This window comes from Alosa sapidissima, chromosome 12, assembly GCF_018492685.1.
Source record: "Alosa sapidissima isolate fAloSap1 chromosome 12, fAloSap1.pri, whole genome shotgun sequence".
Classification (NCBI taxonomy): Eukaryota; Metazoa; Chordata; class Actinopteri; order Clupeiformes; family Clupeidae; genus Alosa; species Alosa sapidissima.
The window spans coordinates 33,757,549-33,783,821 of record NC_055968.1 but is presented as its reverse complement, the minus strand read 5'-3'; the positions used below and the strand labels follow the sequence as shown (position 1 = coordinate 33,783,821).

The 26,273-nt window shown below is 46.7% G+C and overlaps 1 protein-coding gene across 5 annotated transcripts; it reads right to left on the bottom strand.

Moving 5' to 3' along the window:
- Window positions 1-2,743: 2,743 nt before the first annotated feature.
- On the bottom strand, window positions 2,744-25,594 carry gpr35.2 (G protein-coupled receptor 35, tandem duplicate 2). Of its 5 annotated transcripts, XM_042057439.1 has the most exons (3): window positions 25,582-25,594; window positions 7,926-7,935; window positions 2,744-4,019 (listed from the first exon to the last, which is right to left on the bottom strand). In XM_042057439.1, exon 3 carries the CDS (start codon window positions 4,009-4,011, stop codon window positions 3,088-3,090), a length of 924 nt encoding a protein of 307 aa, XP_041913373.1. In that variant the 5' UTR covers window positions 4,012-4,019; window positions 7,926-7,935; window positions 25,582-25,594; the 3' UTR covers window positions 2,744-3,087. The 5 variants fall into 5 exon arrangements, 4 of the variants coding, with proteins under 4 accessions (XP_041913373.1, XP_041913375.1, XP_041913374.1 ...); XM_042057441.1 differs by lacking the exons at window positions 7,926-7,935; window positions 25,582-25,594 and adding an exon at window positions 20,208-20,246 and having other exon boundaries at window positions 2,744-4,018; XM_042057440.1 differs by lacking the exons at window positions 7,926-7,935; window positions 25,582-25,594 and adding an exon at window positions 10,855-11,249 and having other exon boundaries at window positions 2,744-4,018.
- Between the last annotated feature and the right edge of the window lie 679 nt (window positions 25,595-26,273).

Sequence of the window (26,273 nt, the reverse complement as noted above, 5' to 3'; positions counted from 1 at the left end):
TCAGACCCCAACCCAGATCTTAGCATAGCAATTTTCCATTTATCCATCTTTGCAAAATTCCTGTCTGTTTTCAACTCAGGGAAATCCCACTTCCTTGTGCCACTTAGATGTTTTGCCATCACATCTTCTTAAGGATGTTTTTGTTGTCATCTGTCCCCTTGTTTTGGCTATAATTAATAGCTCCTTAGCTAATGGAGTGGTCCCCTCCAGTTTTAAACAAGCATTCAACCTCCTTAAGAAGCCCAGTCTTGACCCTAATAACCTTAAAAACTATAGGCCTATCTCCAAGTCACCCTTTATCTCCAAGATCTTGGAAAAGGTTGTTCTCTCCCTGGTCTCTTCTTATTTAAACACTTTCATCATCTTTGATAAATTCCAGTCTGGTTTAAGATCACTCCACAGTACTGAATCTGCTCTGTTGAAAGTCCACAATGACATCCTCTTCTCAGTAGATACTGGTTCTTGTGCCCTCTTGGTCCTTCTGGATCTTAGTGCAGCATTTGACACTATCGATCATGTCATCCTTTTAAAAAGGTTGGAAGATGAAGTTGGTTTGCAGGGCCCAGTGTTAAAAATGGTTCACATCCTATTTGACTGACAGAACTTTCTTAAATTTTAGGCCCGCTCTTATTTTTATTATACATGCTCCCCCTGTCTACATACTCTCACAATGTTTTTAAAAATCGTGGTGTTTTCCTGAATTCATCTTTGAATTTTAACAAACAAGTCAGTAGTGTGGTGAAGGGTAGCTTCTTTCAGCTATTTCTAAATTGAAATCCCTTGTTTCTTATAAGGATCTGGAAACACTCATTCATGCCTTCATTACATCTAGGCTGGACTACTGCAATTCTCTCTATTATGGTTTAACACATTCCGCTGTTGCTACGTTGCAACTAGTCCAAAATGCGGCTGCCATATTACTGAATAAAACTAGGAAGAGCGAGCATATCACTCCTGTGTTGTCCCAACTACACTGGTTACCTGTGAGATTCAGAATAGATTTCAAAATCTTACTATTTGTTTTCAAAGCTCTGAATGGTTTGGCACCACATATTTGTGATCTGATTAGGCCTCATTCTACCCTTAGGTCACTCAGGTCTTCCTCCCAACAACTCCTTGCTGTTCACCCTTCCCGCCTAAAAACCAAAGGGTACCGGGCTTTCTCTGTTGTCACTCCCCGACTCTGGAATAGTCTTCCTGTCCATATTAAGTCCAGCCCAACCTTAGATAGTTTTAAATCTAATTTAAAAACCCATCTTTCCCCCCTAGGTTTTAGTTTAGTAGATTAATTAATTAACTTTAATCTCCCCCATGGTTTCATTTCTTAAGTCCATTCTTATTTTCATATGTATGTAATCATTTGTAAAGCACTTTGGGTCAACCCTGTAGCGTAAAATGTGCCATATATTCCCCTGTATTCCACTATGGAATCTCACTTCCTCTATTCCCCTGTATTCCCCTATGGAATCTCACTTCCTCTATTCCCCTGTATTCCCCTATGGAATCTCACTTCCTCTATTCCACTGTATTCCCCTATGGAATCTCACTTCCTTTATTCCCTTTTATACCATGGTCTAGGTTGAAAAGGGTGTCGTTTAAAAAGTGATATACTACACCTATAAAATTATTATGACGTTGCTTGACAGCACCTGAGTTAGTCCGCTCAGCTGTGACTTATCAACATTCCACCGCATTGCAAAAACAGCTGAAAAAACGAACGATTTTAACTCTAAAACTCATTTAGTATTAATAATTGATTTCATATTTATTTTTATTTCGTAAGTGACCATGGTATAAACGGGATAATGCCCTTCGATGCGTCCATTATCAGAAATAAATGGACTTCGCAGAAGCAACCATCCTCCGCTTTGCGTCGGACAGTTCACGCCTCCGCGTCATCCATTTATTTCTGATAATGGACACCTCGTCGGGCATTATCCCTTACTTATCACCCGGAGAGAAGAAATACTCTTTTCTGATTGGCTGGCGGGGTGGCTTTTAATTCTGAATAACAGGACACCGTTCCATATCAATGCCAAAGATCCTTAATATGCATTATTACATATTACATATTATTACATAATATGCTTTATCAACCGTCTCTGTCAATGCTTATGAATGGTAACTATAACAACCATAGTAGGACAACGGTTGCAGCGCTCTAGAATCTTTGGTTGCAGGCTTCACAACAATGGAATCAACTGTAAACAAGCTAACTATCCATGCTAAAGTTGTACAACAAGCTGAACTAGTGAGCTTCTTTTTAAACGGAACCGTGTGTTTCCTTTGCTTTACAGTGGCAACCGGGTGATAAGCGGGATAACGGCCTTCGAGGTTGTCCAGTTATACGGAATTAATGGACTCGGGCCTCCGCTGCGCGTCGGGGAGTTTTTTGCCCCTCGCCCTCGTCCATTAATTCCGTATAACAGGACATCTCGGCGGCCGTTATCGCTTACGTATTCCACTATGGAATCTCACTTCCTCTATTCCCCTGTATTCACTTGTTATGTGTTTTTTCTCTACTCTCTACTCTTTTCTCTACTACTGCATTTGCTTTACATTTTGTACTATGAACGACACCTGAGCTTACCTTCGCAACCAGGAGAAGTACAACTGTAAATAATAACTAAACAAGGTGGGTTAAATCAAGGTGGGTAACGGTTAAATCAAGTCTGCTTGAAGAGTTAAATATAAACCTGAATGCTGAACCCAACTTGAGATAAATGGCGTATAAAAACAAGTGGAGAAACATATTTGCAAATGTATTGACACAGGGCATAATGAAGCATAAATGAGTTGAGTAATTAGCAGCATTTTTGAACATCTGAATTAACACGACTCTCGACAACTTACACAATACTTTTAACAGCTACAGATATACATACAGACACATGGCATTCAGTCCCTCAGAATACAGTGTTTCCTCTGCAGTAAACACATATGCACATAGCACGTCCACATCACATAGAACCCACTCAGACAAACCTGGCTCTACCAAGTCTATAATAATGACAGCTTGGCTAGTCATCTGGAGGAACAGAGAGCGAGAGCTGAGAGTTCACACAGTTATCATCCTGACCCTGACTGTCAGATCACGGTGTTGACCCTCTCTGTGTGCTGGGTGCCACAGCACGCATCCTTCAGAGTCCCCCAGCTGCCACGGGCCAGGAAGTAGTAGATGAAGGCGTCCAGGAAGCAGTTGGTGGACGCCAGGCTGTTGGCCACGTGGACAAACGAGTGGGCAGCCTGCTGCAGACCGCAGTTGTGTGAGTAGGTCTCGCTCAGGAACTTGAGCAGGTAGCCGAAGTGGAGCAGCGAGAAGCAGACGATGAAGATGGCGAGGCTAGCGATGATGATGCGCACTGACTGGCTCTTCCGTGCACCGCCGCCTGAGTCCGTCCTCCTGGCGAGGGTGCGGATCACCGTCACCGAGCAGTATGCAATGATGACGAACGGCACCGCGTAGCCCACCAACACCAGTGTCAGGATGAAGGAGAGGGGCAGCGGCCGTTCCGAGTTCTTCTGGAAGCATCTGAAACCGGACGAGTTCGCTGGCGGAGCGTCTACTGAGTGGAACGTGGCGCTCAGGGAGCCGATGACCACCCAGATGCCCACACACACCACCAGCGCCTTCCATGGGGACTTAACCGCCCGCGCCCTGATGGGGTACTTAACGGCCACGTAGCGGACAACGCTGATGGCCACAGTGGTGAATATGCTGACGTACATGTTTACGAAGTAGGTGGAGACGAAGACCAGGCAGGAGCTGACGGAGAAGGGCCAGGGGTTGAGGTACGAGTACATCCTGAAGGGCAGCGAGACCAGGACGCAGCTGTCGGCCAGCGCCAGGTTGGTCAGGTACACCATCATGTCGCTGCAGTTCCGCCACTGCCGGCAGAAGAGCACCAGTACCGCAGCGTTGACCAGGACACCAAGGACAAACGTTGGGATGGCCATCACAATCTGGAACATCCGCACCTCCTCCGTGATGGTCAGATTACAGTGAGTCATCTTCACCCTGACACACACAAAATCACGGTCAATGTCAAAGTGAACTTTATCATCCCTCAAGGGGAAATTTGTGTGGTCATGGCACATCTCATCACAACATAAATATTCAGAGATGTAGACAAAACAGTAAACACATAAACATAACAGAAGAAAAAGAAAGAAACCAATAATACAGATCATGGAAATTATGATCTCTCTATTCATATATCTCTCTATTTTTCTCTCTATCCCTCTCTCTATCTATATATATTTTTTTCTCTCTCTCCATCTCTCTCTCTATCCATATATCTATCTATTTCTCTATCTCCATCTCTCTCTATATTTCTCTATCTCTCTATCCCTCTCTCTATCCATATATCTATTTCTCTCTCTCTCCATGTTGTCACGGACAGAAGACGACCCAAGAGCGCAAGTTCAAATTCAGAGTCTTTTTATTGAAGGGTTCAGGGGGGAAGAGGAGTGAGAGAAACGTGAGGTCTTGGAGGTTCCGGTTCCAGGGGTGCTAGGAGTGCCAGGGGTGTCAGGGGTTCTCGGGGCTCAGGGGAACCCACACACAACAGCAAGGTGAACAGCAGGCAGTAGTACAGACCAGGGCTAGGCACTAAACGTGGTGAGAGACAGAAGGCAGATTCGAGTTACCGGGGGGGCTGAAGATCGGAGAGTAATCGAGAAGATCCGGAAGGCAGGTCGGGATAACCGGGGCAGTAGAACAGGGAGGCAGTCAAGAAAGGATCCGAATCACAGGTAGGAGTCAGAGAGTAGACAGGCAGGCAGGTTACTGGTCCAGGTTTGAAGACGATCTGACAGGGCTTGGCTGAAAAACAGGGCTTTATATACTGGGAGAGGTTAGTGGAGAAATGCAGTGCAGCTGGCAGAGTAATTAGAGCAGAGTGGGGCAAGGTGAGGATGGTGAGTAGGAAATGCAGCGCAGCTGGCCAGGTAACAAGAGCTGAGCAGGGCGGAGCCAGGTGGAGCTCGTTAGGCAGAGTAGAGAGAGAGTGAGCAGAGTGGCAGAGAGTTGAATCAATTAAGGGTTGTTGCCAGGGAGAGAGAATGCTCATGACAGGACCCCCCCCCTAAGGGACGGCCCCAGAAGTCCCAAGAACAACATCATGCCGGGAGGGTGGAGGGGAGCAGGCGGCGGGTCAGAACTCCTCCGAGCGGTCCGAGTGAGCATCCCCATCCTCAGAAGGAGCTGGAGGGTCACGGTCGGGAGACAGGACAGGTACTGAGACAGGATCAGGGTCAGGCACAGGACAGGAAGCCGGGCGGGCAGGACGGCTAGGGACCCCTCTGGGACGGCCCCTACGGATTGCAGGCTGATCAGGATGTAGTCGGTGGAAGTCAGTGATGAGGGTCCGGTCCACTATCCTCCTGGCCGGGATCCAGGTCCTCTCCTCCGGACCATATCCCTCCCAGTCAACGAGGTACTGGAGACCCCTACCCCGTCGCCTAGAGCGGAGCAGCCGCCGGACGGTGAAGACAGGACCGCCATCTAAGAGGCGCGGAGGAGGCGGCGGCGGAGCCGCAGGGACCAGGGGACTTTCATGGACCGGCTTGACCTTGGAGACGTGGAAGGTGGGATGGACCCGCATGGAAGTGGGCAACTGAAGCCGAACCGCCGTTGGACTGATGACTTTCTGCACAGGAAAAGGACCAATGAAGCGAGGGGCCAGCTTTCGTGATTCAACCCGCAGCGGCAGAAGACCCGTAACAAAGTCCAGTGAAACGTGGGACCAGGGCCGCTTGGGTACGAGTAGGGGTTGCAGCAACCCAGCAGGAGGCTGGTTGGGGGTCTTGTTTCGGTTACAAGTGGGACAAGCTCGGATGAATTCTTGGACATCCCGTCTCATCCGCCGCCACCAGAACCGCTGGCGGACCAGATGAAGGGTGCGAGTGATGCCGGGATGACAGGCCAGACGGGATTCGTGCCCCCACTGGATCACAGGTGACCTGAGATTTGCTGGAACAAACAGACGGTGCTTGGGCCTGGCTGGTTCCGAAGAGCCTCCATGACCTGCTTCTCGATCTCCCAGGTGAGGGCCGCTACGACAAAGTGGCTGGGAAGAATGGGAGCTGGCATGGCGGTGATCTCGTCCTTCTGAAACATCCGGGAAAGGGCATCAGGTTTGATGTTGCGAGATCCCGGGCGGTAGGAGAGCGTGAAATTGAAGCGGGTAAAGAACAGAGACCACCGCTGTTGACGGGAGTTCAGCCTCCTGGCTGTTTGGATATACTCCAGGTTTTTGTGGTCTGTCCACACTACGAATGGTTCCTTTGACCCCTCTAACCAGTGCCGCCATTCTTCAAGGGCGAGCTTGACGGCCAGCAGCTCGCGGTTCCCAATGTCGTAGTTGCATTCGGCTGGGGTTAGCCGACGGGAGTAGAAGGCACAGGGGTGCATCTTGCCATCCTCGGCTGCTCTCTGAGAAAGCACTGCACCCACTCCCACGTCCGAAGCATCTACCTCCACCACAAACTGCCTTGCTGCATCTGGCATCTGGAGGATGGGAGCGGAAGTGAAACGTGTCTTGAGGCTATGGAAGGCCTTATCAGCAGCTGCTGTCCATTGGTACGGCTGTTTAGTGCTGGTTAGCGCCGTGAGTGGTGCAGCCACTGTGCTATAGTTTCGGATGAACCTCCTATAGAAGTTCGCAAAGCCCAGGAACTGTTGCAACTTTTTCCGAGACTCAGGGACTGGCCAGGACGTGACAGCCGACACCTTCGTGAGATCCATCTGAATGCTGCCCTCGTTGATCACATACCCCAGGAATGAAACGGTCTTGGCATGGAACTCGCACTTCTCTGCCTTCACGAAAAGAGAGTTCTCCAGCAGGCGGCGCAGGACCAACTGGACATGGTGCGTGTGTTCTGACAGAGTCTTTGAGAATATTAAAATATCGTCAAGGTACACAAAAACGAATGTATTTAACATGTCCCTGAGGATATCATTCACTAGGGCTTGAAAAACTGCTGGGGCATTGGTGAGGCCAAATGGCATGACGAGGTATTCATAGTGGCCGGTTGGTGTGTTGAACGCAGTCTTCCACTCGTCTCCCTCTCTCACCCGCACCAGATGGTAGGCATTGCGAAGGTCCAGCTTCGTGAATACGGTGGCTCCCTGCAGCAGTTCGAAGGCAGACGAAAGTAAGGGCAGTGGGTAGCGATTCTTAACCGTGATGTCGTTCAGACCCCGGTAATCTATGCATGGACGAAGAGAACCGTCCTTCTTACCGACGAAGAAGAATCCCGCTCCTGCGGGGGAAGAAGACGGTCTGATTATCCCGGCGGCAAGAGAGTCATTAATGTAGTCTTCCATGGCCTTTCTTTCCGGGGCTGACAGTGAATACAGACGACCCTTGGGAGGTGCTGTGCCAGGCAGGAGATCAATCGCGCAGTCATAGGGTCTGTGTGGGGGTAGAGATGTCGCCTTGGATTTGTTGAACACCTCTTTCAGGCTGTGGTAACAGGTCGGAACATTGGATATGTCGGGGGTAGCGCTAGATATTTCCCGATGAACGGGCAGGGTGGCCCCCCTTAAACAGGTCTGGTGACAACTCCTTCCCCACGAACGGACTGTTCCTGTCTCCCAGTCGATGTGGGGGTTGTGCTGACGGAGCCACGGGTATCCGAGAATGAGTGGTTGGCCAGGTGAGTGTAGGAGGTGAAACTGGATGGACTCTTGGTGGTTTCCTGACAGCAGAATTGTCACAGGGGCTGAGATGTGAGTGACCGTGCCCAGATGATGTCCATCCAGGGCTCGTACAGGAATGGGTTGTGCCAGTTGATGATGGTTCACGTCCAGTCGCCGTGCAAGCTCAGGGTCCATGATGTTTGCTTCGGCTCCAGAATCCACAAGGGCGGCCAACGTATGAGTCGTGTCGGAAAGCTGAAGGCGGAGATGAAGCAGGGGTTTTCGAATGGAGGGAGACTGAAGACTTGTTGAGCTCACCCGGATCTCCCCTACACCTGGTGAGCTGCGGCTTTTGCCGGACAGGTGGCGACCATGGTGATTTTCACCACCACAGTAGAGGCAAAGGTTGGAGGTTAGACGGCGCCGACGCTCCTCGGGAGTCAGAGAGGCACGGCCAATCTCCATGGCCTCAGGCTGATTGAGTTGGCCTTGGGACTTGACAGGCAGGGGCTGGACAGAGGAGGTATCGACCCGAGTGCGGATGGCAGGTTGACTGAGACGCCCCTTCTCCCTCCTCCGGGTCTGTATACGGCGGTCAATGCGGACGGCAAGGTCAATGGCGGCATCAAGCGTTGAGGGCGGGTCATGAGAAACAAGCTCGTCTTTGATATAGTCCGCCAAGCTGTGGAGGAAGGCTTGCACCAGTGCCTCTGAGTTAAACGAGCTTTGACTGGCCAGGGTACGAAAGTCAATGGAGAAGTCTGCCACTGTCCGATTGCCCTGACGGATGGTGAGCAGAGCTTGTGACGCTTCGGCTGTTGGCGAGCCTAGATCAAAGACCTTTAACATCTCCTCCTCAAAGGCACTGAAGGAGGCACAGGCTGGGGTTTGCCGGTCAAATTCCGCCGTTCCCCACAACCGAGCTCGGCCGGTGAGATGGGTGATGACATACCCCACCTTGGCTCCCTCCGTTGAGAAGGTCCTGGGCTGTAGTGCGAACTGGATTCGGCAGCTGCTCAAGAATGGTCTTACTTGCTTTTGGTTTCCATCGAAACGTTCCGGGTTCCCAATCTCTGGTTCAGGAGTGTGGGGATCTGGTGGCAGCACTGCCGGTGGTACAGGAACAGAAGAACCAGGGGTGGGTGCAGGTGGAGTAGCCGGGTTTGAGAGTAGTTGCAGGGCTTGGGCTAGCAGTTGTTGCTGCAGTTGGAACTGTTGCTGCTGCTGTTGAAGCTGTTGCTGTTGCTGCTGGAGAAGGGAAGCGATGTCGCCAGCCATCCGATTGATGTCTCCCTCAGTGCGTTCCAGTCGCTGTAGGGCAGTCATCTCGGGCTCTTCCTCCATAGTGGTCAGGGAGTGCGCTGGGTCCATGATGGTCAGATCGTTCTGTCACGGACAGAAGACGACCCAAGAGCGCAAGTTCAAATTCAGAGTCTTTTTATTGAAGGGTTCAGGGGGGAAGAGGAGTGAGAGAAACGTGAGGTCTTGGAGGTTCCGGTTCCAGGGGTGCTAGGAGTGCCAGGGGTGTCAGGGGTTCTCGGGGCTCAGGGGAACCCACACACAACAGCAAGGTGAACAGCAGGCAGTAGTACAGACCAGGGCTAGGCACTAAACGTGGTGAGAGACAGAAGGCAGATTCGAGTTACCGGGGGGGCTGAAGATCGGAGAGTAATCGAGAAGATCCGGAAGGCAGGTCGGGATAACCGGGGCAGTAGAACAGGGAGGCAGTCAAGAAAGGATCCGAATCACAGGTAGGAGTCAGAGAGTAGACAGGCAGGCAGGTTACTGGTCCAGGTTTGAAGACGATCTGACAGGGCTTGGCTGAAAAACAGGGCTTTATATACTGGGAGAGGTTAGTGGAGAAATGCAGTGCAGCTGGCAGAGTAATTAGAGCAGAGTGGGGCAAGGTGAGGATGGTGAGTAGGAAATGCAGCGCAGCTGGCCAGGTAACAAGAGCTGAGCAGGGCGGAGCCAGGTGGAGCTCGTTAGGCAGAGTAGAGAGAGAGTGAGCAGAGTGGCAGAGAGTTGAATCAATTAAGGGTTGTTGCCAGGGAGAGAGAATGCTCATGACACATGTAGCAACACAAAGAGCCCAGAAGCTGTACAGACAGGCCTTCTCTAACGCTGCCCTTTACTAGTTAGTTTTTTCTGAATGCATAAACACTAACCGTGATTCTTATATCACAATTTCTAAAATGATTCATTTGTATAGCAAAACCACTCACTGAGTTTGCAAAACTAAAAGCACAAACACTGAACGCAAAACACTCAGCTTGCAATTTTGTAACACACACTTTGCACAACTGTAGGTACAATCCACTGCACAGCACTCTTTTTGCAGCTGTAAACACAACTCACTGCTTTACACTCAATTTCCAAATGATCAACACATTCCTAGCAAATCTATACACGTATGTATGGCTATTATTTACACTATTCTGCCAACTCTCTAGAGGACATTGCATGTGTGACAGGACCGAGAACTGAGTGTGAGAAAAGAATGCTTCCTGTAGCGCGGCATACGATTTTGAACATCCATACAATTCCCTCAATATGGCGATAATCTTCTCTGGGTCATTCCACACTAGAGCAAAATGTTATTTCTTCCCCGGCCTCTCCTCATAGATGGTCAAATAGAAAGAAGGCCTGATCGACTACAGTCAAATGACGAGCACGCATACACGCCTGCGCTTCCTCTATCCATTCATCAATGTTTAAGCCGGACCTTCCACTGAAGGAAGGACACTTACGGTCTCTCGGCACAAACACCAGTCTCTCCGCAATGGGGGCGCTACCAGAATTAGATGTTGATGGTGAGCCATCGGGAGGCACAGCTGGCGTACGCTCTTGGCGCAATTTTTCATTGTCTGCTCGCAATTGTGACACTAACTGTCTAAGTTCTGCCAACTGCTCTTCCATTATTATTCAACAGGGGTGCACTTACTAGACAGATGGTGAGAAGTCAAGTTCGCCCGAGGAGACCTTCCAATGGTAGCTGCTGCTGTTCTGTTCTAACCACTCACAGAGAGAGAGAGAAAAAGACAGAGAGAGAGAGAGACACACACAATCCAAATAACCACTCATACACACCACGATAGAACACACACTACCCGTTACACAGACACCTCTGCCATGATTCAGACTTGACCCAGCTCGCAGTGCCAATTGTGACAGGACCGAGAACTGAGCATCAAAACTCTTGTTACTACCTTTAGAAGATTAGGCAGGACAGGCAGTCTGAAGGACAGGCGGAGGCAGAATTATAATCCATACAAAGTTTTATTATTTTATTTTCTCAATAACTTAGCAGGTAACAGTAGAATGGTACTAACAGTGGGCCCACTACATTCACCACAGGTCAGGCTATGCAACACATAGAGACAACAGGCTGACAGGCTAACTGGATTGATCTTACTGGATGTATACAAACCATTTGGGGCGCTATCATGTACTTCAAGGGATCAATAAAAGGAAATTACAAAACAAAACAATAAGAATTACAGAAATTATAAGCAAACCAAAACCCACAGCAAACCAAAGAAAAATATCAGACACCACAGCAAACCAAAGCAAATAAAGAAACACCACAGCACACAAGCAAAAGGATTTAGCACCAAATGACGTATACACATTTACCCAAGCATAGCCACCAGCAACAACAGCACAATAATTAAACAACACAAGCAGTTAAACACTAACATTGACTAAACAAAACAAAAGCGACAGAATACAAACACATACATGTACATGCTCGTTCTCACACACAAACATGCACACACACATGCACCGCAACCAAACAAATTGAAGCACAAGCACCCACAGATAGCAGATACCCTTCAGCTGACGATAGTCGGCAACAATCTGTTGCATGCTGAGGAAATGACAGGGCCTTAGCAGAGGCAAGCTAGGCTAGAAAACGCCAAGCGGAACAGAACAGCAGCAGTCCATGAATAGCCTACAACAAATAGAGCGTCAATACAATGTCTTAATTAACATCAAATACTGAAATACTACCATAATAAACCTACCATGCAATTACGAGAGAGCGAGGAGAGAGGCCTACCCAAGCGCTAGGATGAGATGAATGACTGCTGTAACAATGCCCAAAGCTTTAGCTATAACTACCATGGCCAACATCAGACAACGGCAAAAAAAAACGCTAACAAAGTAAATATCTTACCTGAAAGGGGAGCTTAGCAAACCCACGATTATGAGTATCCGGAATCCCTTAACTAACAACGTAGTCCAAATTAAATGCAGGCATACCTGTAGCACGATGTCGGCAAGTGCGAAGGACCCTGGGGAGACAATGACCAGACACGGAGCTGGAATTCGCAGCGTTTACGGAGGAGCAGCTTTCCGCCATTGACCACTGCACCCTATTTATGGAGCCGTGTTAATTCCCCCATTTACGAAAGGGGCGAGGCAGCCATGGGAACCAGACAGCCCCACTGCTCCGAGTCATTCTGTCACATTCTACCCCACCAACTTGAGTCACCGTCCCGGTGACAAACCACTAACACTAGGAGGGTGAAAATGACCTAATTCTCCATGGGTTGAGAGCCTGTCACACTACGTGGAAGGGTCTGCGACACTTCCCCAACCGGCCAAGGTAGTCGGTGGAGATTGGAATGGTGACCCGGTCCCACTCGGGTTGTCCTCCGCTGTACTACCTGCCCAGCCTGAGCCGATTGGTTAAAGTATCTGATGCAGGGAAGTCGAAGCATTCTGCTTCATTTACGTCTGCCGGTGCGTCCTCTGCTAACACGGTTGGAACACAGCCCACTGGCCCTGCAGCTGCCGCGGTGGGAATGCCACCCATTTCTGATCTGGCAGAGATTTTAGATGGCCCAGGGACTACAGCAACTAGGTTGTCACCCTCAGAGTCGCTGCTGGGATGTGGAGAAGCAGGAACCTGCGGTCTAATGTCAGCCTGGGGTTCACTCCCCACCCAAGCCTTCAGCAGCGTCCGATGGACTTGCTTGGCCTGCTGCAAATTGTCAACAGGTGCTATGGTGTACACAGAGCCCCCCTCTGGTGGTACCGTCAGTACCATGTGCATTACTGGACTCCACAGATCTTGGATTTTGTGCCTGCCCCTTACATTCATATCGCGCAGGCACACTCGCTGGCCTTCCACTAGTGGCCAATCATGAATGTGTGCATCGTGGCGGGCCTTACGACTATCAGTTGCCACCTGAAGTCATTCTCGCACGCCCTCAAAGGCCAGTCGAAGTGCTCGCACTGGCCATTCCCGGCCGGGTGGTAGGGAGTGGTGCGAGACTTCTGCACGCCATAAAGGACACAGAGCTGCTGGATGAGGAGCGATTCACTCCTGGCCGGCTGTCCTTGGCGAGTTGGCACCGCTCGCATTGCTGACACCACCGAGCTACGTGTGCCGACATACCCGGCCAATAGCAACGCAATCGTAACAGTTCAGTCGTCCGCTCAATGCCACTTCTCACGCTCACGTCCGGATGTACGAAGACTGACTTGAACGTGAGAATGTGCGGTCCTCCACGCAAACTTCATGTCTGGCGTACGCACATTTCCAATGTGTATCGTCAGTTGGTGACACTTAGAGGCAATGCAGCGCAACAACATTAGTTGATCGCAAGTCTAGGCCTTTATTTGCACAGTATATTGTGAAACGTGGGTTATTAAAAATGATAACACTTTCGAAAGTAGGCCTATGTTTCTTTATAAATGGACATGCAACATGCTGAAAAGTTATGCAACAACCTATCTGTAATGACAACTGTAGACTTATTAGAGGATACGAATTAAAAGGGAATGTGAAACCTACAGCCTACACATATAGATAGAATAGATAGGCTGACTAATAAGCGCGGATATAAGCTATTTCCCTTAGTGTGATTGACTGCATAGGATACTTTGACTTTCCTCAAGTAAGCATTTGCATTATTGTTGTCACACTTGTGTGCAAATATAGGGATATGATCAGGCATGGACATATTGAGGAAGAGGTCAAAATAGCTACGGTAAATGTTAGCAGAATGAAGAGGGACGTTTCATGGAGGGAGGGCTGTTGTGTGTGTGTGTGTGTGTGTGTGGAGGGCTGGGTGGGTGCTGCTCCTGCTCCTTCGCTTTCGATTGACATGCATTTGAGGGTTTCTCTGCAACATGCATCAGTAGCAAAGAAGCCATCTGCATTTTACATTGCGCTATTCGATTGTCGTCGACGCGGAGAGGAGAAAAATTAAATAAGTTATCCACAACAAATCAACGAGCCTCAGAACGCACTCAACTTTTTGGCCAAGAAAAGGCTGGTGTGTTCTGCCACCAGTTTGTGCAAGGGCCCAGCCAATTTGGCAAACCCTTCCACAAACTGCCGATAGTAACTGAAACAAAGAAACGGCCGCAAGTCAGTGACGGTCTTAGGTTGCTGCCACTGAGCTACTGCGTCAATCTTACCTGGGTCAGTGGCAACACCCTGGTCCGACACGACATGGCCCAGGTACTTAACCTGACGCAGAAGAAAACTGCACTTACTCAGGTTAGCCTTGAGGCCCTGTTCCTGTAGCCGACCAAGCACCAACTCCAGCCTCTCCAAATGCTGTTGTATTGTTGATGAAAACACCACAATATCGTCCAGGTACAATAAAAGGCATTGACACTGCTGGTCACCAAATAGCCATTGCATCAACCGCTGGAATGTTGAGGGAGTGTTGCAAAGCCCAAAAGGCATACGATTCCACTCAAACAAACCAAACGGTGTGCAAAAGGCTGTCTTTGCTTTGTCCTGCTCTGTGACTGGGACCTGGTTATAGCCACTGGCTAAGTCCAAAGTGGAAAACCACTTGGCTCCAGTCAGGGCATCCAAAGACTCCTCAATCCTCGGTAGAAGAAAAGCATCCTTACGCGTTTTAGCATTAAGCTGCCTATAATCCACACATAGCCGTAAAGAGCCATCTTTCTTGCGGACAAGGACGATTTGAGAGGCGAACGGACTTGAACTTTCCCTAATGACCTGAGACTCTAATAACTGATTTATGTGCGCTTTAACCATTTCATAATCGGAGGGTGGTATACAGCGATATCTCTGCCTTATGGGCGTCTCATCCAAAAGAGGAATATCATGTGACAACAGACTAGTGTAGTACCAGTCACTGTCATCCACTGAGAACACTGATTGATACTTTCCAAGCAATGCCCGAATCTGTTCTTGTTCAGAGCCTGCCAACGATGGCAACTCAATAGCCTCTATCTGCTCCTGGATAGAAGGCTTCGCTACCTGGGCGGTCTGAGAGGTTGCAGTAACAGGCGAAACCTCTGTCACCCCTGCGGGCAAACTTACTATGTGAATGCACTGCAACACGCCTAGGGAAGTGCGGGGATACAGCAAGACATCGGTAGTACCAACATTGACGACAGGAATGGATGCCGTGCCATGGACCACTGGTACTAGAGAAGGTGAAGCCAGCAATCCTAGAGGCAGCCCGAACTCTGAGGGTTCAAACAATACAATACCAGCAGCCAACTGAGTCAAACAAGTGGCTGAAACAAACTTCACAGTGCCACCAGGAATGCGGCAGGTTCTTCTACCCTGAACCTTAGCCCGGCCCAGGCTGTGAGGAAGCTGGGTCTCTGCCCGATGGCAGCTTTGGAAGGCCTGAAAAAGGGATGGGGCTTGCGAAATCAATGGCACTTCGAACAGTGACCCACCATATTGACCAAAAAATTCACAATAACACTTCCGGAGAACATTCAATCCCAATACACCTGGGTCCTTAGAAACCTGGCTGCCGGGAGGATCTTTTACAACCAGTATGCCACAGTTGGGCAGCAGCTTGCCACAGAGCTCTACCCTCAGTTCAGCATAGCCGAGATAACGAATGGCCAGTCCATTTGCTGCCCGGAGTTGCAACCACTGACATGGCCGTAGGTTGCCCTGCTCCTGGTTCTCAAGATATCTATGAAAAACAATTTCTGTAACCGTAGTTACCATGGAACCAGTGTCAATTAGACAAGGTACAGGGACCCCCCCCAATACAAACATCCAGGTGAGGGCAAGATAACATCCCACCCAGACCGCTCTGAGCCTATCGATTCCCCTCCGAAACTGTGGCTCGACAACTTGGTGGGTACTAGTTTTCCGGCAAGGTAGCGGAGGGCTGTGGGCAGTCCCTGTCAGACGGGGCAAGGGATTGAGAACGAGGGTAAACACGCTCCACCTCACATTCCCGTGCATAATGACCGGGACGATGACACCGGCGGCAAATCACTGGCTGCTGGGCACGATAAGGACGACATGACTGAGTCTGCCCTTGCATCAGCGCAAGGCTCTGGGTCAATTGGGCCAATTGCTCTTGCTGTTTCAGCAGCTGCTTTATTTCATTAATTTCTTTTTTAACATTTTTATCAGAATAACTATCCGCAGATGGCCGGGGCGCCCCCTGGACACCATATTGAATAACGTGTCCTCTAGCGCCCCCTGGACACCATATTGAATAACGTGTCCTCTAGCGCCCCCTGGACACCATATTGAATAACGTGTCCTCTAGCGCCCCCTGGACACCATATTGAATAACGTGTGCAGTTGGGAGGGAATAACTCCTTCCTCTAGCGCCCCCTGGACACCATATTGAATAACGTGTGCAGTTGGGAGGGAATAACTCCTTCCTCTAGCGCCCCCTGGACACCATATTGAATAACGTGTGCAGTTGGGAGGGAATAACTCCTTCCTCTAGCGCCCCCTGGACACCATATTGAATAACGTGTGCAGTTGGGAGGGAATAACTCCTTCCTCTAGCGCCCCCGGGGAGACCTTCACGCTCGCAGCGCATTGCCTCTGCACGCACCTCCAATAAAGTGGAAACTGGCTCCCTTCGCACAAATTGCTTCAGCTCTCGACACAATGCACTATCCAACACATGCTCGGTAAACTGGTCACGCAGCAACACCTCGGAATTTGGAACTGCATCAGGAGCAGACTGTTTTACCCGGTCCATTAAGCTCAAAAGTGCTAAAGAAAATTCTTGTAACGTCTCACTCTCCTGTGAGAAAAGAATGCTTCCTGTAGCGCGACATACGATTTTGAACATCCATACAATTCCCTCAATATGGCGATAATCTTCTCTGGGTCATTCCACACTAGAGCAAAATTGTATTTCTTCCCCGGCCTCTCCTCATAGATGGTCAAATAGAAAGAAGGCCTGATCGACTACAGTCAAATGACGAGCACGCATACACGCCTGCGCTTCCTCTATCCATTCATCAATGTTCAAGCCGGACCTTCCACTGAAGGAAGGACACTTACGGTCTCTCGGCACAAACACCAGTCTCTCCGCAATGGGGGCGCTACCAGAATTAGATGTTGATGGTGAGCCATCGGGAGGCACAGCTGGCGTACGCTCTTGGCGCAATTTTTAATTGTCTGCTCGCAATTGTGACACTAACTGTCTAAGTTCTGCCAACTGCTCTTCCATTATTATTCAACAGGGGTGCACTTACTAGACAGATGGTGAGAAGTCAAGTTCGCCCGAGGAGACCTTCCAATGGTAGCTGCTGCTGTTCTGTTCTAACCACTCACAGAGAGAGAGAGAAAAAGACAGAGAGAGAGAGAGACACACACAATCCAAATAACCACTCATACACACCACGATAGAACACACACTACCCGTTACACAGACACCTCCGCCATGATTCAGACTTGACCCAGCTCGCAGTGCCAATTGTGACAGGACCGAGAACTGAGCATCAAAACTCTTGTTACTACCTTTAGGTCAGGCTGCCTGTAGGCAGGACAGGCAGTCTGAAGAACAGGCGGAGGCAGAATTATAATCCATACAAAGTTTTATTATTTTATTTTCTCAATAACTTAGCAGGTAACAGTAGAATGGTACTAACAGTGGGCCCACTACATTCACCACAGGTCAGGCTACACAACACATAGAGACAACAGGCTGACAGGCTAACTGGATTGATCTTACCGGATGTATACAAACCATTTGGGGCGCTATCCCGTACTTCAAGGGATCAGTAAAAGGAAATTACAAAACAATAAGAATTACAGAAACTAGATGTACCGCAGAGCGGTACAAAATATGACCGCCGCCTAGTCCAGCACATTTTTTCCACAAAAATAAATCACGCTGAAAGGCCTATATGATTCTAACTGTCTCACTAAATTGCATTATCCACACGCAATTCTCACTGGTATCTGCTAACAAGTACCAAAACATGATTAGTTCATAGATTTCACATGTAAAATTAATTTTATACAACCCCACCCCCATCTTGCCTGTTCATAATTCTGAGAAATTCTTGAATTGTGTGCATGTGTGCCTGTACATGTTTATGTGTGTGTGTGTGTGTGTGTGCGTGCTTGTGTGTGTGCCTGCGTATGTGCCTGTGTTTGCATGTGTACATATGTCTACTGTGTGAGTATGTGTCATACGTATGATTACTGTGAATGTATGTGTGTACGTGTGTATCTGTTTATGCACATGTGTGCATATGGAATGGGTTAACATGACCCCTGGAGGCAAACATACGGAAAAAATTGGTCATCCTAGGCCCTACGGTTCTCAAGATATTCACAGAAAACTGTGTCTGCCCTACCCTCCTTTCGGGGGGTCCAGTCCAGCGGGGGGGGCTACAGATCAAAACGAAAAATGATGGTTCCATGCTATCCATGTGGGGTTACATGTCCACCAAGTTTCGTATACCCCGGTCTTTCAGTGTCCTACACATAAATTATTTTATTGTAAGGCCCCCCATTAACGAAAGTTCACAAAACTTGGCATGCATTCGGAGGGTGTCATAATGATCCTACACTTTCAATTTTGTGCAGTTTTGACCATGTCAGCCAGAGATATTGTGATGAAAACACCTAATTTTTTGCTTTTTAATTTTTAACTAGGTGGCGCTATACATAAAATAAGTGGTAATGGGATGGGTTGACATGCCCCCTTAAGACCAACATACAAAAAAAAAGGTGGCCCTACGGTTCTCGAAATATTCACAGAAAACTGTCTCCGGCCACCTACAGGCCAGTTGGTGTATAGTAACATAAATTAATTTATTGTGTGGCCCCCCATGAACGGAATTCCACGAAACTTGCGTGCATTCAGAGGGTGTCATAATGATCCTACACTTCCAATTTCATGCAGTTTTGACTATGTTAGGTCACAGATACCTGCGATTACAACACCTCATTTTTACTTTTTTGTGTTTAACTAGGTGGCGCTATACATGAAATGAGTTTATGGAATGGGTTGACATGGCCCCTTGAGATCAACATACAAAAAAATGGTTCTTCTAAACCCTACGGTTCTCGAGATATTCACAGAAAACTGTGTCTGCCCTACCCTCCTTTCGGGGGTCCAGTCCAGCGGGGGGGCTACAGATCAAACGAAAAACGATCATAATTATAAGCAAATCAAAACCCACAGCAAACCAAAGAAAAATCTTAGAGACACCACAGCAAACCAAAGCAAATAAAGAAACACCACAGCACACAAGCAAAAGGATTTAGCACCAAATGACATATACACATTTACCCAAGCATAGCCACCAGCAAAGCGGAGCCAGCATGCAGACAGCACAATAATTAAACACAAGCAGTTAAACACTAACATTGACTAAACAAAACAAAAGCGACAGAATACAAACACATACATGTACATGCTCGTTCTAACACACAAACATGCACACACACATGCACCGCAACCAAACAAATTGAAGCACAAGCACCCACAGATAGCAGATACCCTTCGGCTGATGAAAGTCGGCAACAATCTGTTGCACGCTGAGGAAACGACAGTGCCTTAGCAGAGGCAAGCTAGGCTAAAACACGCCAAGCAGAACGGAAGAGAACAGCTTAGTCCATGAATAGCCCTCTGTCCCACGGAACTGACAACTGACACTTCGCTGCAACACAAACAATTATATGTATTCACCTCTATTCACACACAATGAGGCATTATTTTCAGTTGTGATTGAGCTGTATATTTGGAGAATCTACAACAGGTCTGCACAATGAATTTTGAAAGGCAACTGCGACTATTGTACGTCTGCCCCATTTCTGATACCGTGGGGGAAGAAAATTAAACCGTGGGGGGCCGCCACTACCAAATCAACATAGAGGAAACACTGCGGGGTCATCCCTATGTTCCCCAGGTCCTATGTTCCCCGCTCGGGGTTAGGGTTAGGGTTTTAAAAAAGGGTCCTATGTTCCCCAGTCCCATACAAAGCGGGGAACATAGGACCGGGGAACATAGGACCCGGGGAACATAGGTACGCTCCCCTGAAATACTACCATAATAAACCTACCGCGCAATTACGAGATAGCGAGGAGAGAGGCCTACCCAAGCGCTAGGATGAGATGAATGACTGCTGTAACAATGCCCAGAGCTTTAGCTATAACTACCATGGCCAACATCAGACAACGAAAAAAAAAATGACAAAGAAGTCCGCACACTCGAGCTACATTATTTTTTTCTTTTTATTCACCACATGTGACGTTTCGGGACACACTGCCCTTCCTCTGTAGCCAACATCAGACAACGGCAAAACGCTAACAAAGTAAATATCTTACCTGAAAGGGGAGCTTAGCAAACCCACGATTACTGAGCAGAGCAGTGGATGAGTGCACGCCGGACAACACAAGCCGTATCAGTGCTAAAAAGTAAACAGAACGTTCTGACAGCCCCACTGCTCCGAGTCATTCTGTCACACATGTGATGTAGACGAAATTTTGAGAGACGACACAATGTAGACTGATTTTTTTTCTCATTAAAATTGCTATTTTTGTTTTAACTTGGAAAAACACACTTGTGTAAACATGTGTGTAAATAAACACCAAAACTTAAAGTTTGGATTCCTGTATGTTTACAGAACTATGACAAAAGTATGACCTCAAACTGACATAGCCTGTGCACAGAGAAAGCAAAAGCCAGATATGTTTTTTATTCATACCATCCGTGAGTAATTTGTTGGCACATTGTGTGCTAATTATTGTGATGGCTTTGATACGAAAACACAATTTTACGAATGTGTGAAGAGTTAAGCAAGGTGTGTTAGCTTTTGCAAGAGAACTACAATGTTTTGCTTGGTGAAAGGTTTTCCTATTTGTGTGTAGAGTTTTGCAAAAATAGCCAATAGTTACAAAAAATGTGCTGAAGCAATAATGTAATATAAAACTGTAATACATCAAGACAAATGAAGCACAACTGGGATAATCAGGAGATGAGTGGAACTTATTAGGAGATACTACGTGGTGCCATTTAGGCAGCTGGAAGTTCTTGGCACAAAGTGCAGTTTAGTTTAGGAGAGCAGTAAACCAAACAACCACTGAGAGCACCGAGTTTCTCATGGAGAGAAAGGCTTTCCTAAGAAGAACTCCAGCACTCTGGATTCAGGATTGCAGTCCAGAGTATAACCATATATAAGTAGTTGTTTAAACCTCAAATATCTAATGTGGTTAAAATTATTATTATTATTATTATTATTATTATTATTATTATTAATGTTTATTTGATATGGACATAGCAATTACATTGGACAACCCAGATGCATTGTTTGAGTGTTTATAGCACAGGTGCTAATTCGCAACACTTGTCCATAGGCGGCTTTTGAAAAGGTAGAGCAATTAAAATCTCAAGAAAGGAAAGAGGAAAAACCAGACAAAGATAGAAAAGAAAAACAGAAAGGAAAAAAGAGATCAGAGAAATACAAACAATTTTCAATGTAAGGAACATAAATAAGATACAGAGCAAAGGCAATCTGAGCAAGCAGTCAAGTTAGGGACTGTTCGTTATTTATTTAAGGGGCCACCGGAGGAGTTTTGGGGAGCGTTAGTCAAAAAAGACGTGACCCTCCCTCGCCAGCAAGACATTTTTCTATGACCCTCCAAAGTGATTGAGAAAAAACGCATGACCCTCCCCAACAATTTATTGATGCCTTCTGTCTACTGGGTCAATTTGGGAGCTTGCATGCTACCACTCCTTCCTTGAAATGCCTTGAAAAGGCTGTCGTTTGCACAATTTCACAAATAATCACCGGGACCGAAACATACCTGTCAACTTTTTCCAGGTTTATCACGTATTTGAACTTTTTTCCCCGCTGTCTTAGGAGGAGCTGCAGGGCCGTCGCAAGGGGGTGCGAGGCCCTTTCACTTACGTGCATGAAATCATGCGATAGCCTACTTTACATGTAGCTACCTGTCGGTGCATTTTAATAGTAGGCTAATAGGCTACACCAGCTTGTGAGGGGGAATTGTATAGCCTATAGCTGAGTCACATAGGCTATTTGGACATAAGCCGTTTAGGCTAGGCTACATCACAAAACCAAACTAGTGTAACAAAGCACTTTAACAGAGGGAATTGGGCATGAATCATTGTGCTGAACGCTATTTGTCAATGAGCAGAAACACACTCGACATTCAAACTATTGATAAGATGTGCACTATGGAAACTGGTCTGTAGGCTAACATTGGACAAATAAATGACATTGACTCGCCATATCCTGACTCAGAATAAAAAACATTTTCTTGCTTACTTTGCCGCAAACTCAGCCATGAAATCATAGGCGTGCATGTAGCCTAACGCATTTTTCGATTTATAGAAAGGTCCGATGCCAGCCACTGATCGCAATTTAAAAGTTCGGTGAGGTTTGTTCAATCTTTTTAAGTTTTAAGTGCCTATCTAGGCCTATCTGTCCCCTTTTGAATTATATCTCGAGCCTATTAGAGGTATCACACAGTGCGTTATGATATGAAAAAACGTCGGGATAGATTTTTATAGACGGTTATGAGGAGCAATGTTTGAGTCCTTTGTTAAAAGCTTTTCTGTTAGTTTCTAACTTTAGCTCAGTGGGTAGAGAATTCCAAAGTTTAGCCCCCTTTACAGAGAGAGCAGACTGGCAGAAAGAAGTCTTGCATCTAGGGATGGAAATAGCCAGGAGGATGGGAAACACACTCGCCTGGCCAGACATTTCACTCTGCTGCACTCTGACCTGCCCCATGTCACAAGGGAAGCCTTTAGTGGTTAGCAGGCCCGTAGCCAGCTTTGGGGTCACCAAGGTCAAAATAACATTTTAAACGTTTTCATTTCTATAACCTTAAATGATATACATAATATCCATAGTATTGTAGCGTCAGTGGATGAACATGTCGAATGACATTAGACAGTACTGTAACGATCTCACCCTTCAGACAAGAATCACCTTCAGCCAGGACGGCCATTTATTGAAACAGGAAGACTCAAACACAATCAGACATACTAGGACAGGGCAACACAGGGGTAGTCTCAGCCGCACATGCTACACACAATAAGGGTTTACCACACACATCAACACGGGGATAAACACATGAGGTACAACCAAAGAGACTAACACGCTAACAAATACACAACATGGTACACGCAACTAAAACTATTATAACCGACATTACACATTCTAGCATTCACTCGCACTGCATTCTGGGAGACACTTATTCAACGTTAAACATGTACATCCACCAACGCTACAGTATTTTACTGCTCTGTAATGTTCTAATGACATTCGTTCAGCAAGGCACATTCATAAAATGGCTCCACAAGGCACATTCATATAATGTCTCCAAATGTTTTTTTTGCAAAACTCTACACACAAATAGGAAAACCTTTCACCCAATCAGCAAAACATTGTAGTCTCTTGCAAAAGCTAACACACCTTGCTTAACTCTTCACACCTTCGTAAAAATAGTGTTTTTGTATCAAACAGTAAACACAAGCCATCACAATAATAAGCACACAATGTGCCAACGAATTACTCACTGATGGTATGAATAAAAACACATCTGGCTTTTGCTTTCTCTGTGCACAAGGTAGACTATGTCAGTTTGAGGTCATACTTTTGTCATAGTTCTGTAAACATACAGGGATCCAAACTTCAAGTATTGGTGTTTATTTACACACATCAAAACAAACACAAAGGTGTTTTCCCAAGTCAAAACACAAAATAGCAATTTCACTGAGACAAAAAAAATCAGTATACATTGTGTCGTCTCTCTCAAAACTTTGTCTACATCACATGCAATGTCCTAGTCCAAGACACCGGGGAAAATATATTCTGGAATGCCGTATCCAGGCCTGACATGACAATATCCCCACATGTAGACTGATTTTTTTGCCTGTAAAAGGGCTATTTCTTCCTCTAACTTCACCTCCTTGTCCTTGTCATCCTCTCTCATTCGCTTCTTCACCTCTGCGTCCTCTTCCTCCTCCTCTTCCCCCTACTTCTTCACCTCCACGTCCTATTCTTCGTCCTCCTCTAATTCTTACTCTTCTCACTCTTCCTGCCTTCCTGCTCCCTCCATTGTACATGACCTGTGGCTTATTTATAGTGCTTAGGCTGATTACAAAGTGAACTAATTATCTAAAACAGTTTTCTCATGAGAAAGTGTGCCAGAGAGTTGGCACAATAGTGTAAATAGTGTCAATAATGTGTATAGATTTGCTAGGAGTGTGTTGATCATTTGGAAATTGAGTGTAAAGCAGTGAGTTGTGTTTACAGTTCCGCAAAAAGAGTGCTGTGCAGTGGATTGTGCCTCCAGTTGTGCAAAGTGTGTTACAAAATTGCAAACTGAGTGCAAAGCAATGTTTGTGCTTTTAGTTTTGCGAACTCAGTGAGTGGTTTTGCTATAAGAATTAATAGTTTTAGAAATTGTGCTATAAGAATGTTTATAGAGTTTAAGCATTCAGAAAAAACTGTAACTAATTAAACACTGTCTATCCCGAGAAAATAAGCTACATAGTGGAGGGCAAAATTGTCAAAATGATTTTTTATAAAACACAGCAGATGCATTTCTGGCTAAAATATCCTAATTTACATCATCAGCCCCATGAGGGAGAGAGGGGAGGCGGCCAGCAGGGAAGAATGGAGGAGGACAGACAGGAGAGGGATGGAGAGAGGGAATAGAGAGGAGAGGGATGGAGAGGTGGAATACAGAGAGGAGAGGGGTGGAGAGGTGGAATACAGAGGAGAGGTGGAATATAGAGGAGAGGGGTAGAGAGGTGGAATATAGAGGAGAGGAGTGGAGAGATGGAATATAGAGAGGAGAGGGGTGGAGAGGTGGAATATAGAGGAGAGGAGTGGAGAGGTGGAATATAGAGAGGAGAGGGGTGGAGAGGAGAGCCATACAGTCAGAACAGGACAGAGGGCAGTATTTGTGAGTCATTAGAATTTTTCAGAAGATCAGACTTTCAGTCGAAACACCAATAACGTTTTTTGTTTTTTTGCCAATAGCACTTTTAGGTGCTGCTATTTTCATTCATAGCAGTGTTTCCCATACATTGACTAATCTGATAAATCTGACAAAATAAAATCGGCCAAACATTATTCTATGTTTAATTTAATTTAAATATAAGGTCAAATCCTTGCATTGCCATTGAGCTGCGCTTTTTACGCACGCAGCCTTTCCTTGCCCCGCTCTCTCTCGTAGCCCGCTGCCACTCCTCTGCATGTGCATTTAACAAAATATTCACGATTGTTGAAGGATTGTTGTTACAATTGCAAGGGTTCCCTCAAACGTCTTAAAGTGACAGGCACTCAATTAGACCTATACACTACCAAGACGATCTTAATCACCCCCCCCCTCCCGTTGTCCAAGTCAGCTACCGCCACAAATTGAATCCAATTCTGTGGGAAACACTGCATAGCATACACAGATGCAACATAACCCTATTTGAAGTGCACCGCCCTATCTCAAGCACTTACCCGACTGTGAAATTAGTCCCGTGGGGTTTGGCTTCCTTTCTAAACAATCGATTGCCTTTCTGTTTCTTTTGATTTTTCTACTGTAGAACAAATACAGAAAAAAAGCACCTGGAGCCTCACAGTCCTGAAAAGCGGACATAGATGTGGTGAGCTGAACCCGTTTTACCCGTTTACAGTTTTCAGATTTGTCTAGTTTACAAGACAATAGTTTACGAAACATCTGCAAGTGGTGTCGTGGTATTACAGTCCTCACACAGATTAACCAGAAACATGAGGATGGGCATCTTATTCCAAGTAAACGGAGCGGCCTGTGGGAGGTAGCCTAATAGACTGTGCTTGTCTTGTCGAATTCTTGCAATCTGAATATTTGGAAGGTCAGTAACATTTTGAGGCCCGTCCTTACAATAAATAACTGCACCTGTAAGTACAGTGCAGTCATACTACAGTGTACAGTACATTACAGAAGTATTTTCATGTCCAAAATACTGTCTTTCTGTAGTACATGTCTAGGCTATGTATTTTCCGCTATTTCAATGGGTTGTATCAGTTCGTTTTAGCATTAATGATTGCGGAGATATTCAAGCAAACACTATGGGATTTCGTGTTTTGACGTTTGTGCTCACCTTTCTTTGGAAAGAAGTTTATTAGCAGTTGTTTCCCCTCATTTTGATGTCTCTCTTTTTCCTGTTTTGGCCTTTTTTTTGGTAACCTGACTTGGCTTTCTTGGAGAAAGACATTGCACCAGCAGCACAACAATTAGCGGTCCACTAGGCCTACTAAATAAACAAAAGATAGACTACCTAATGAATCGTGCAGGCGGACTAAACCATTTAGCTCTTTAGCAAGGGAGAGTGAGAGTGACCTTAGACAGTTTTCACTATGTTGTATACAAAATCACAGTCAGTCA

What these genes read in the sequence shown, in the direction of transcription:
- gpr35.2 (XM_042057439.1), bottom strand. Translation starts at nt 4,011, where the DNA reads ATGACTCACTGTAATCTGACCATCACGGAGGAGGTGCGGATGTTCCAG.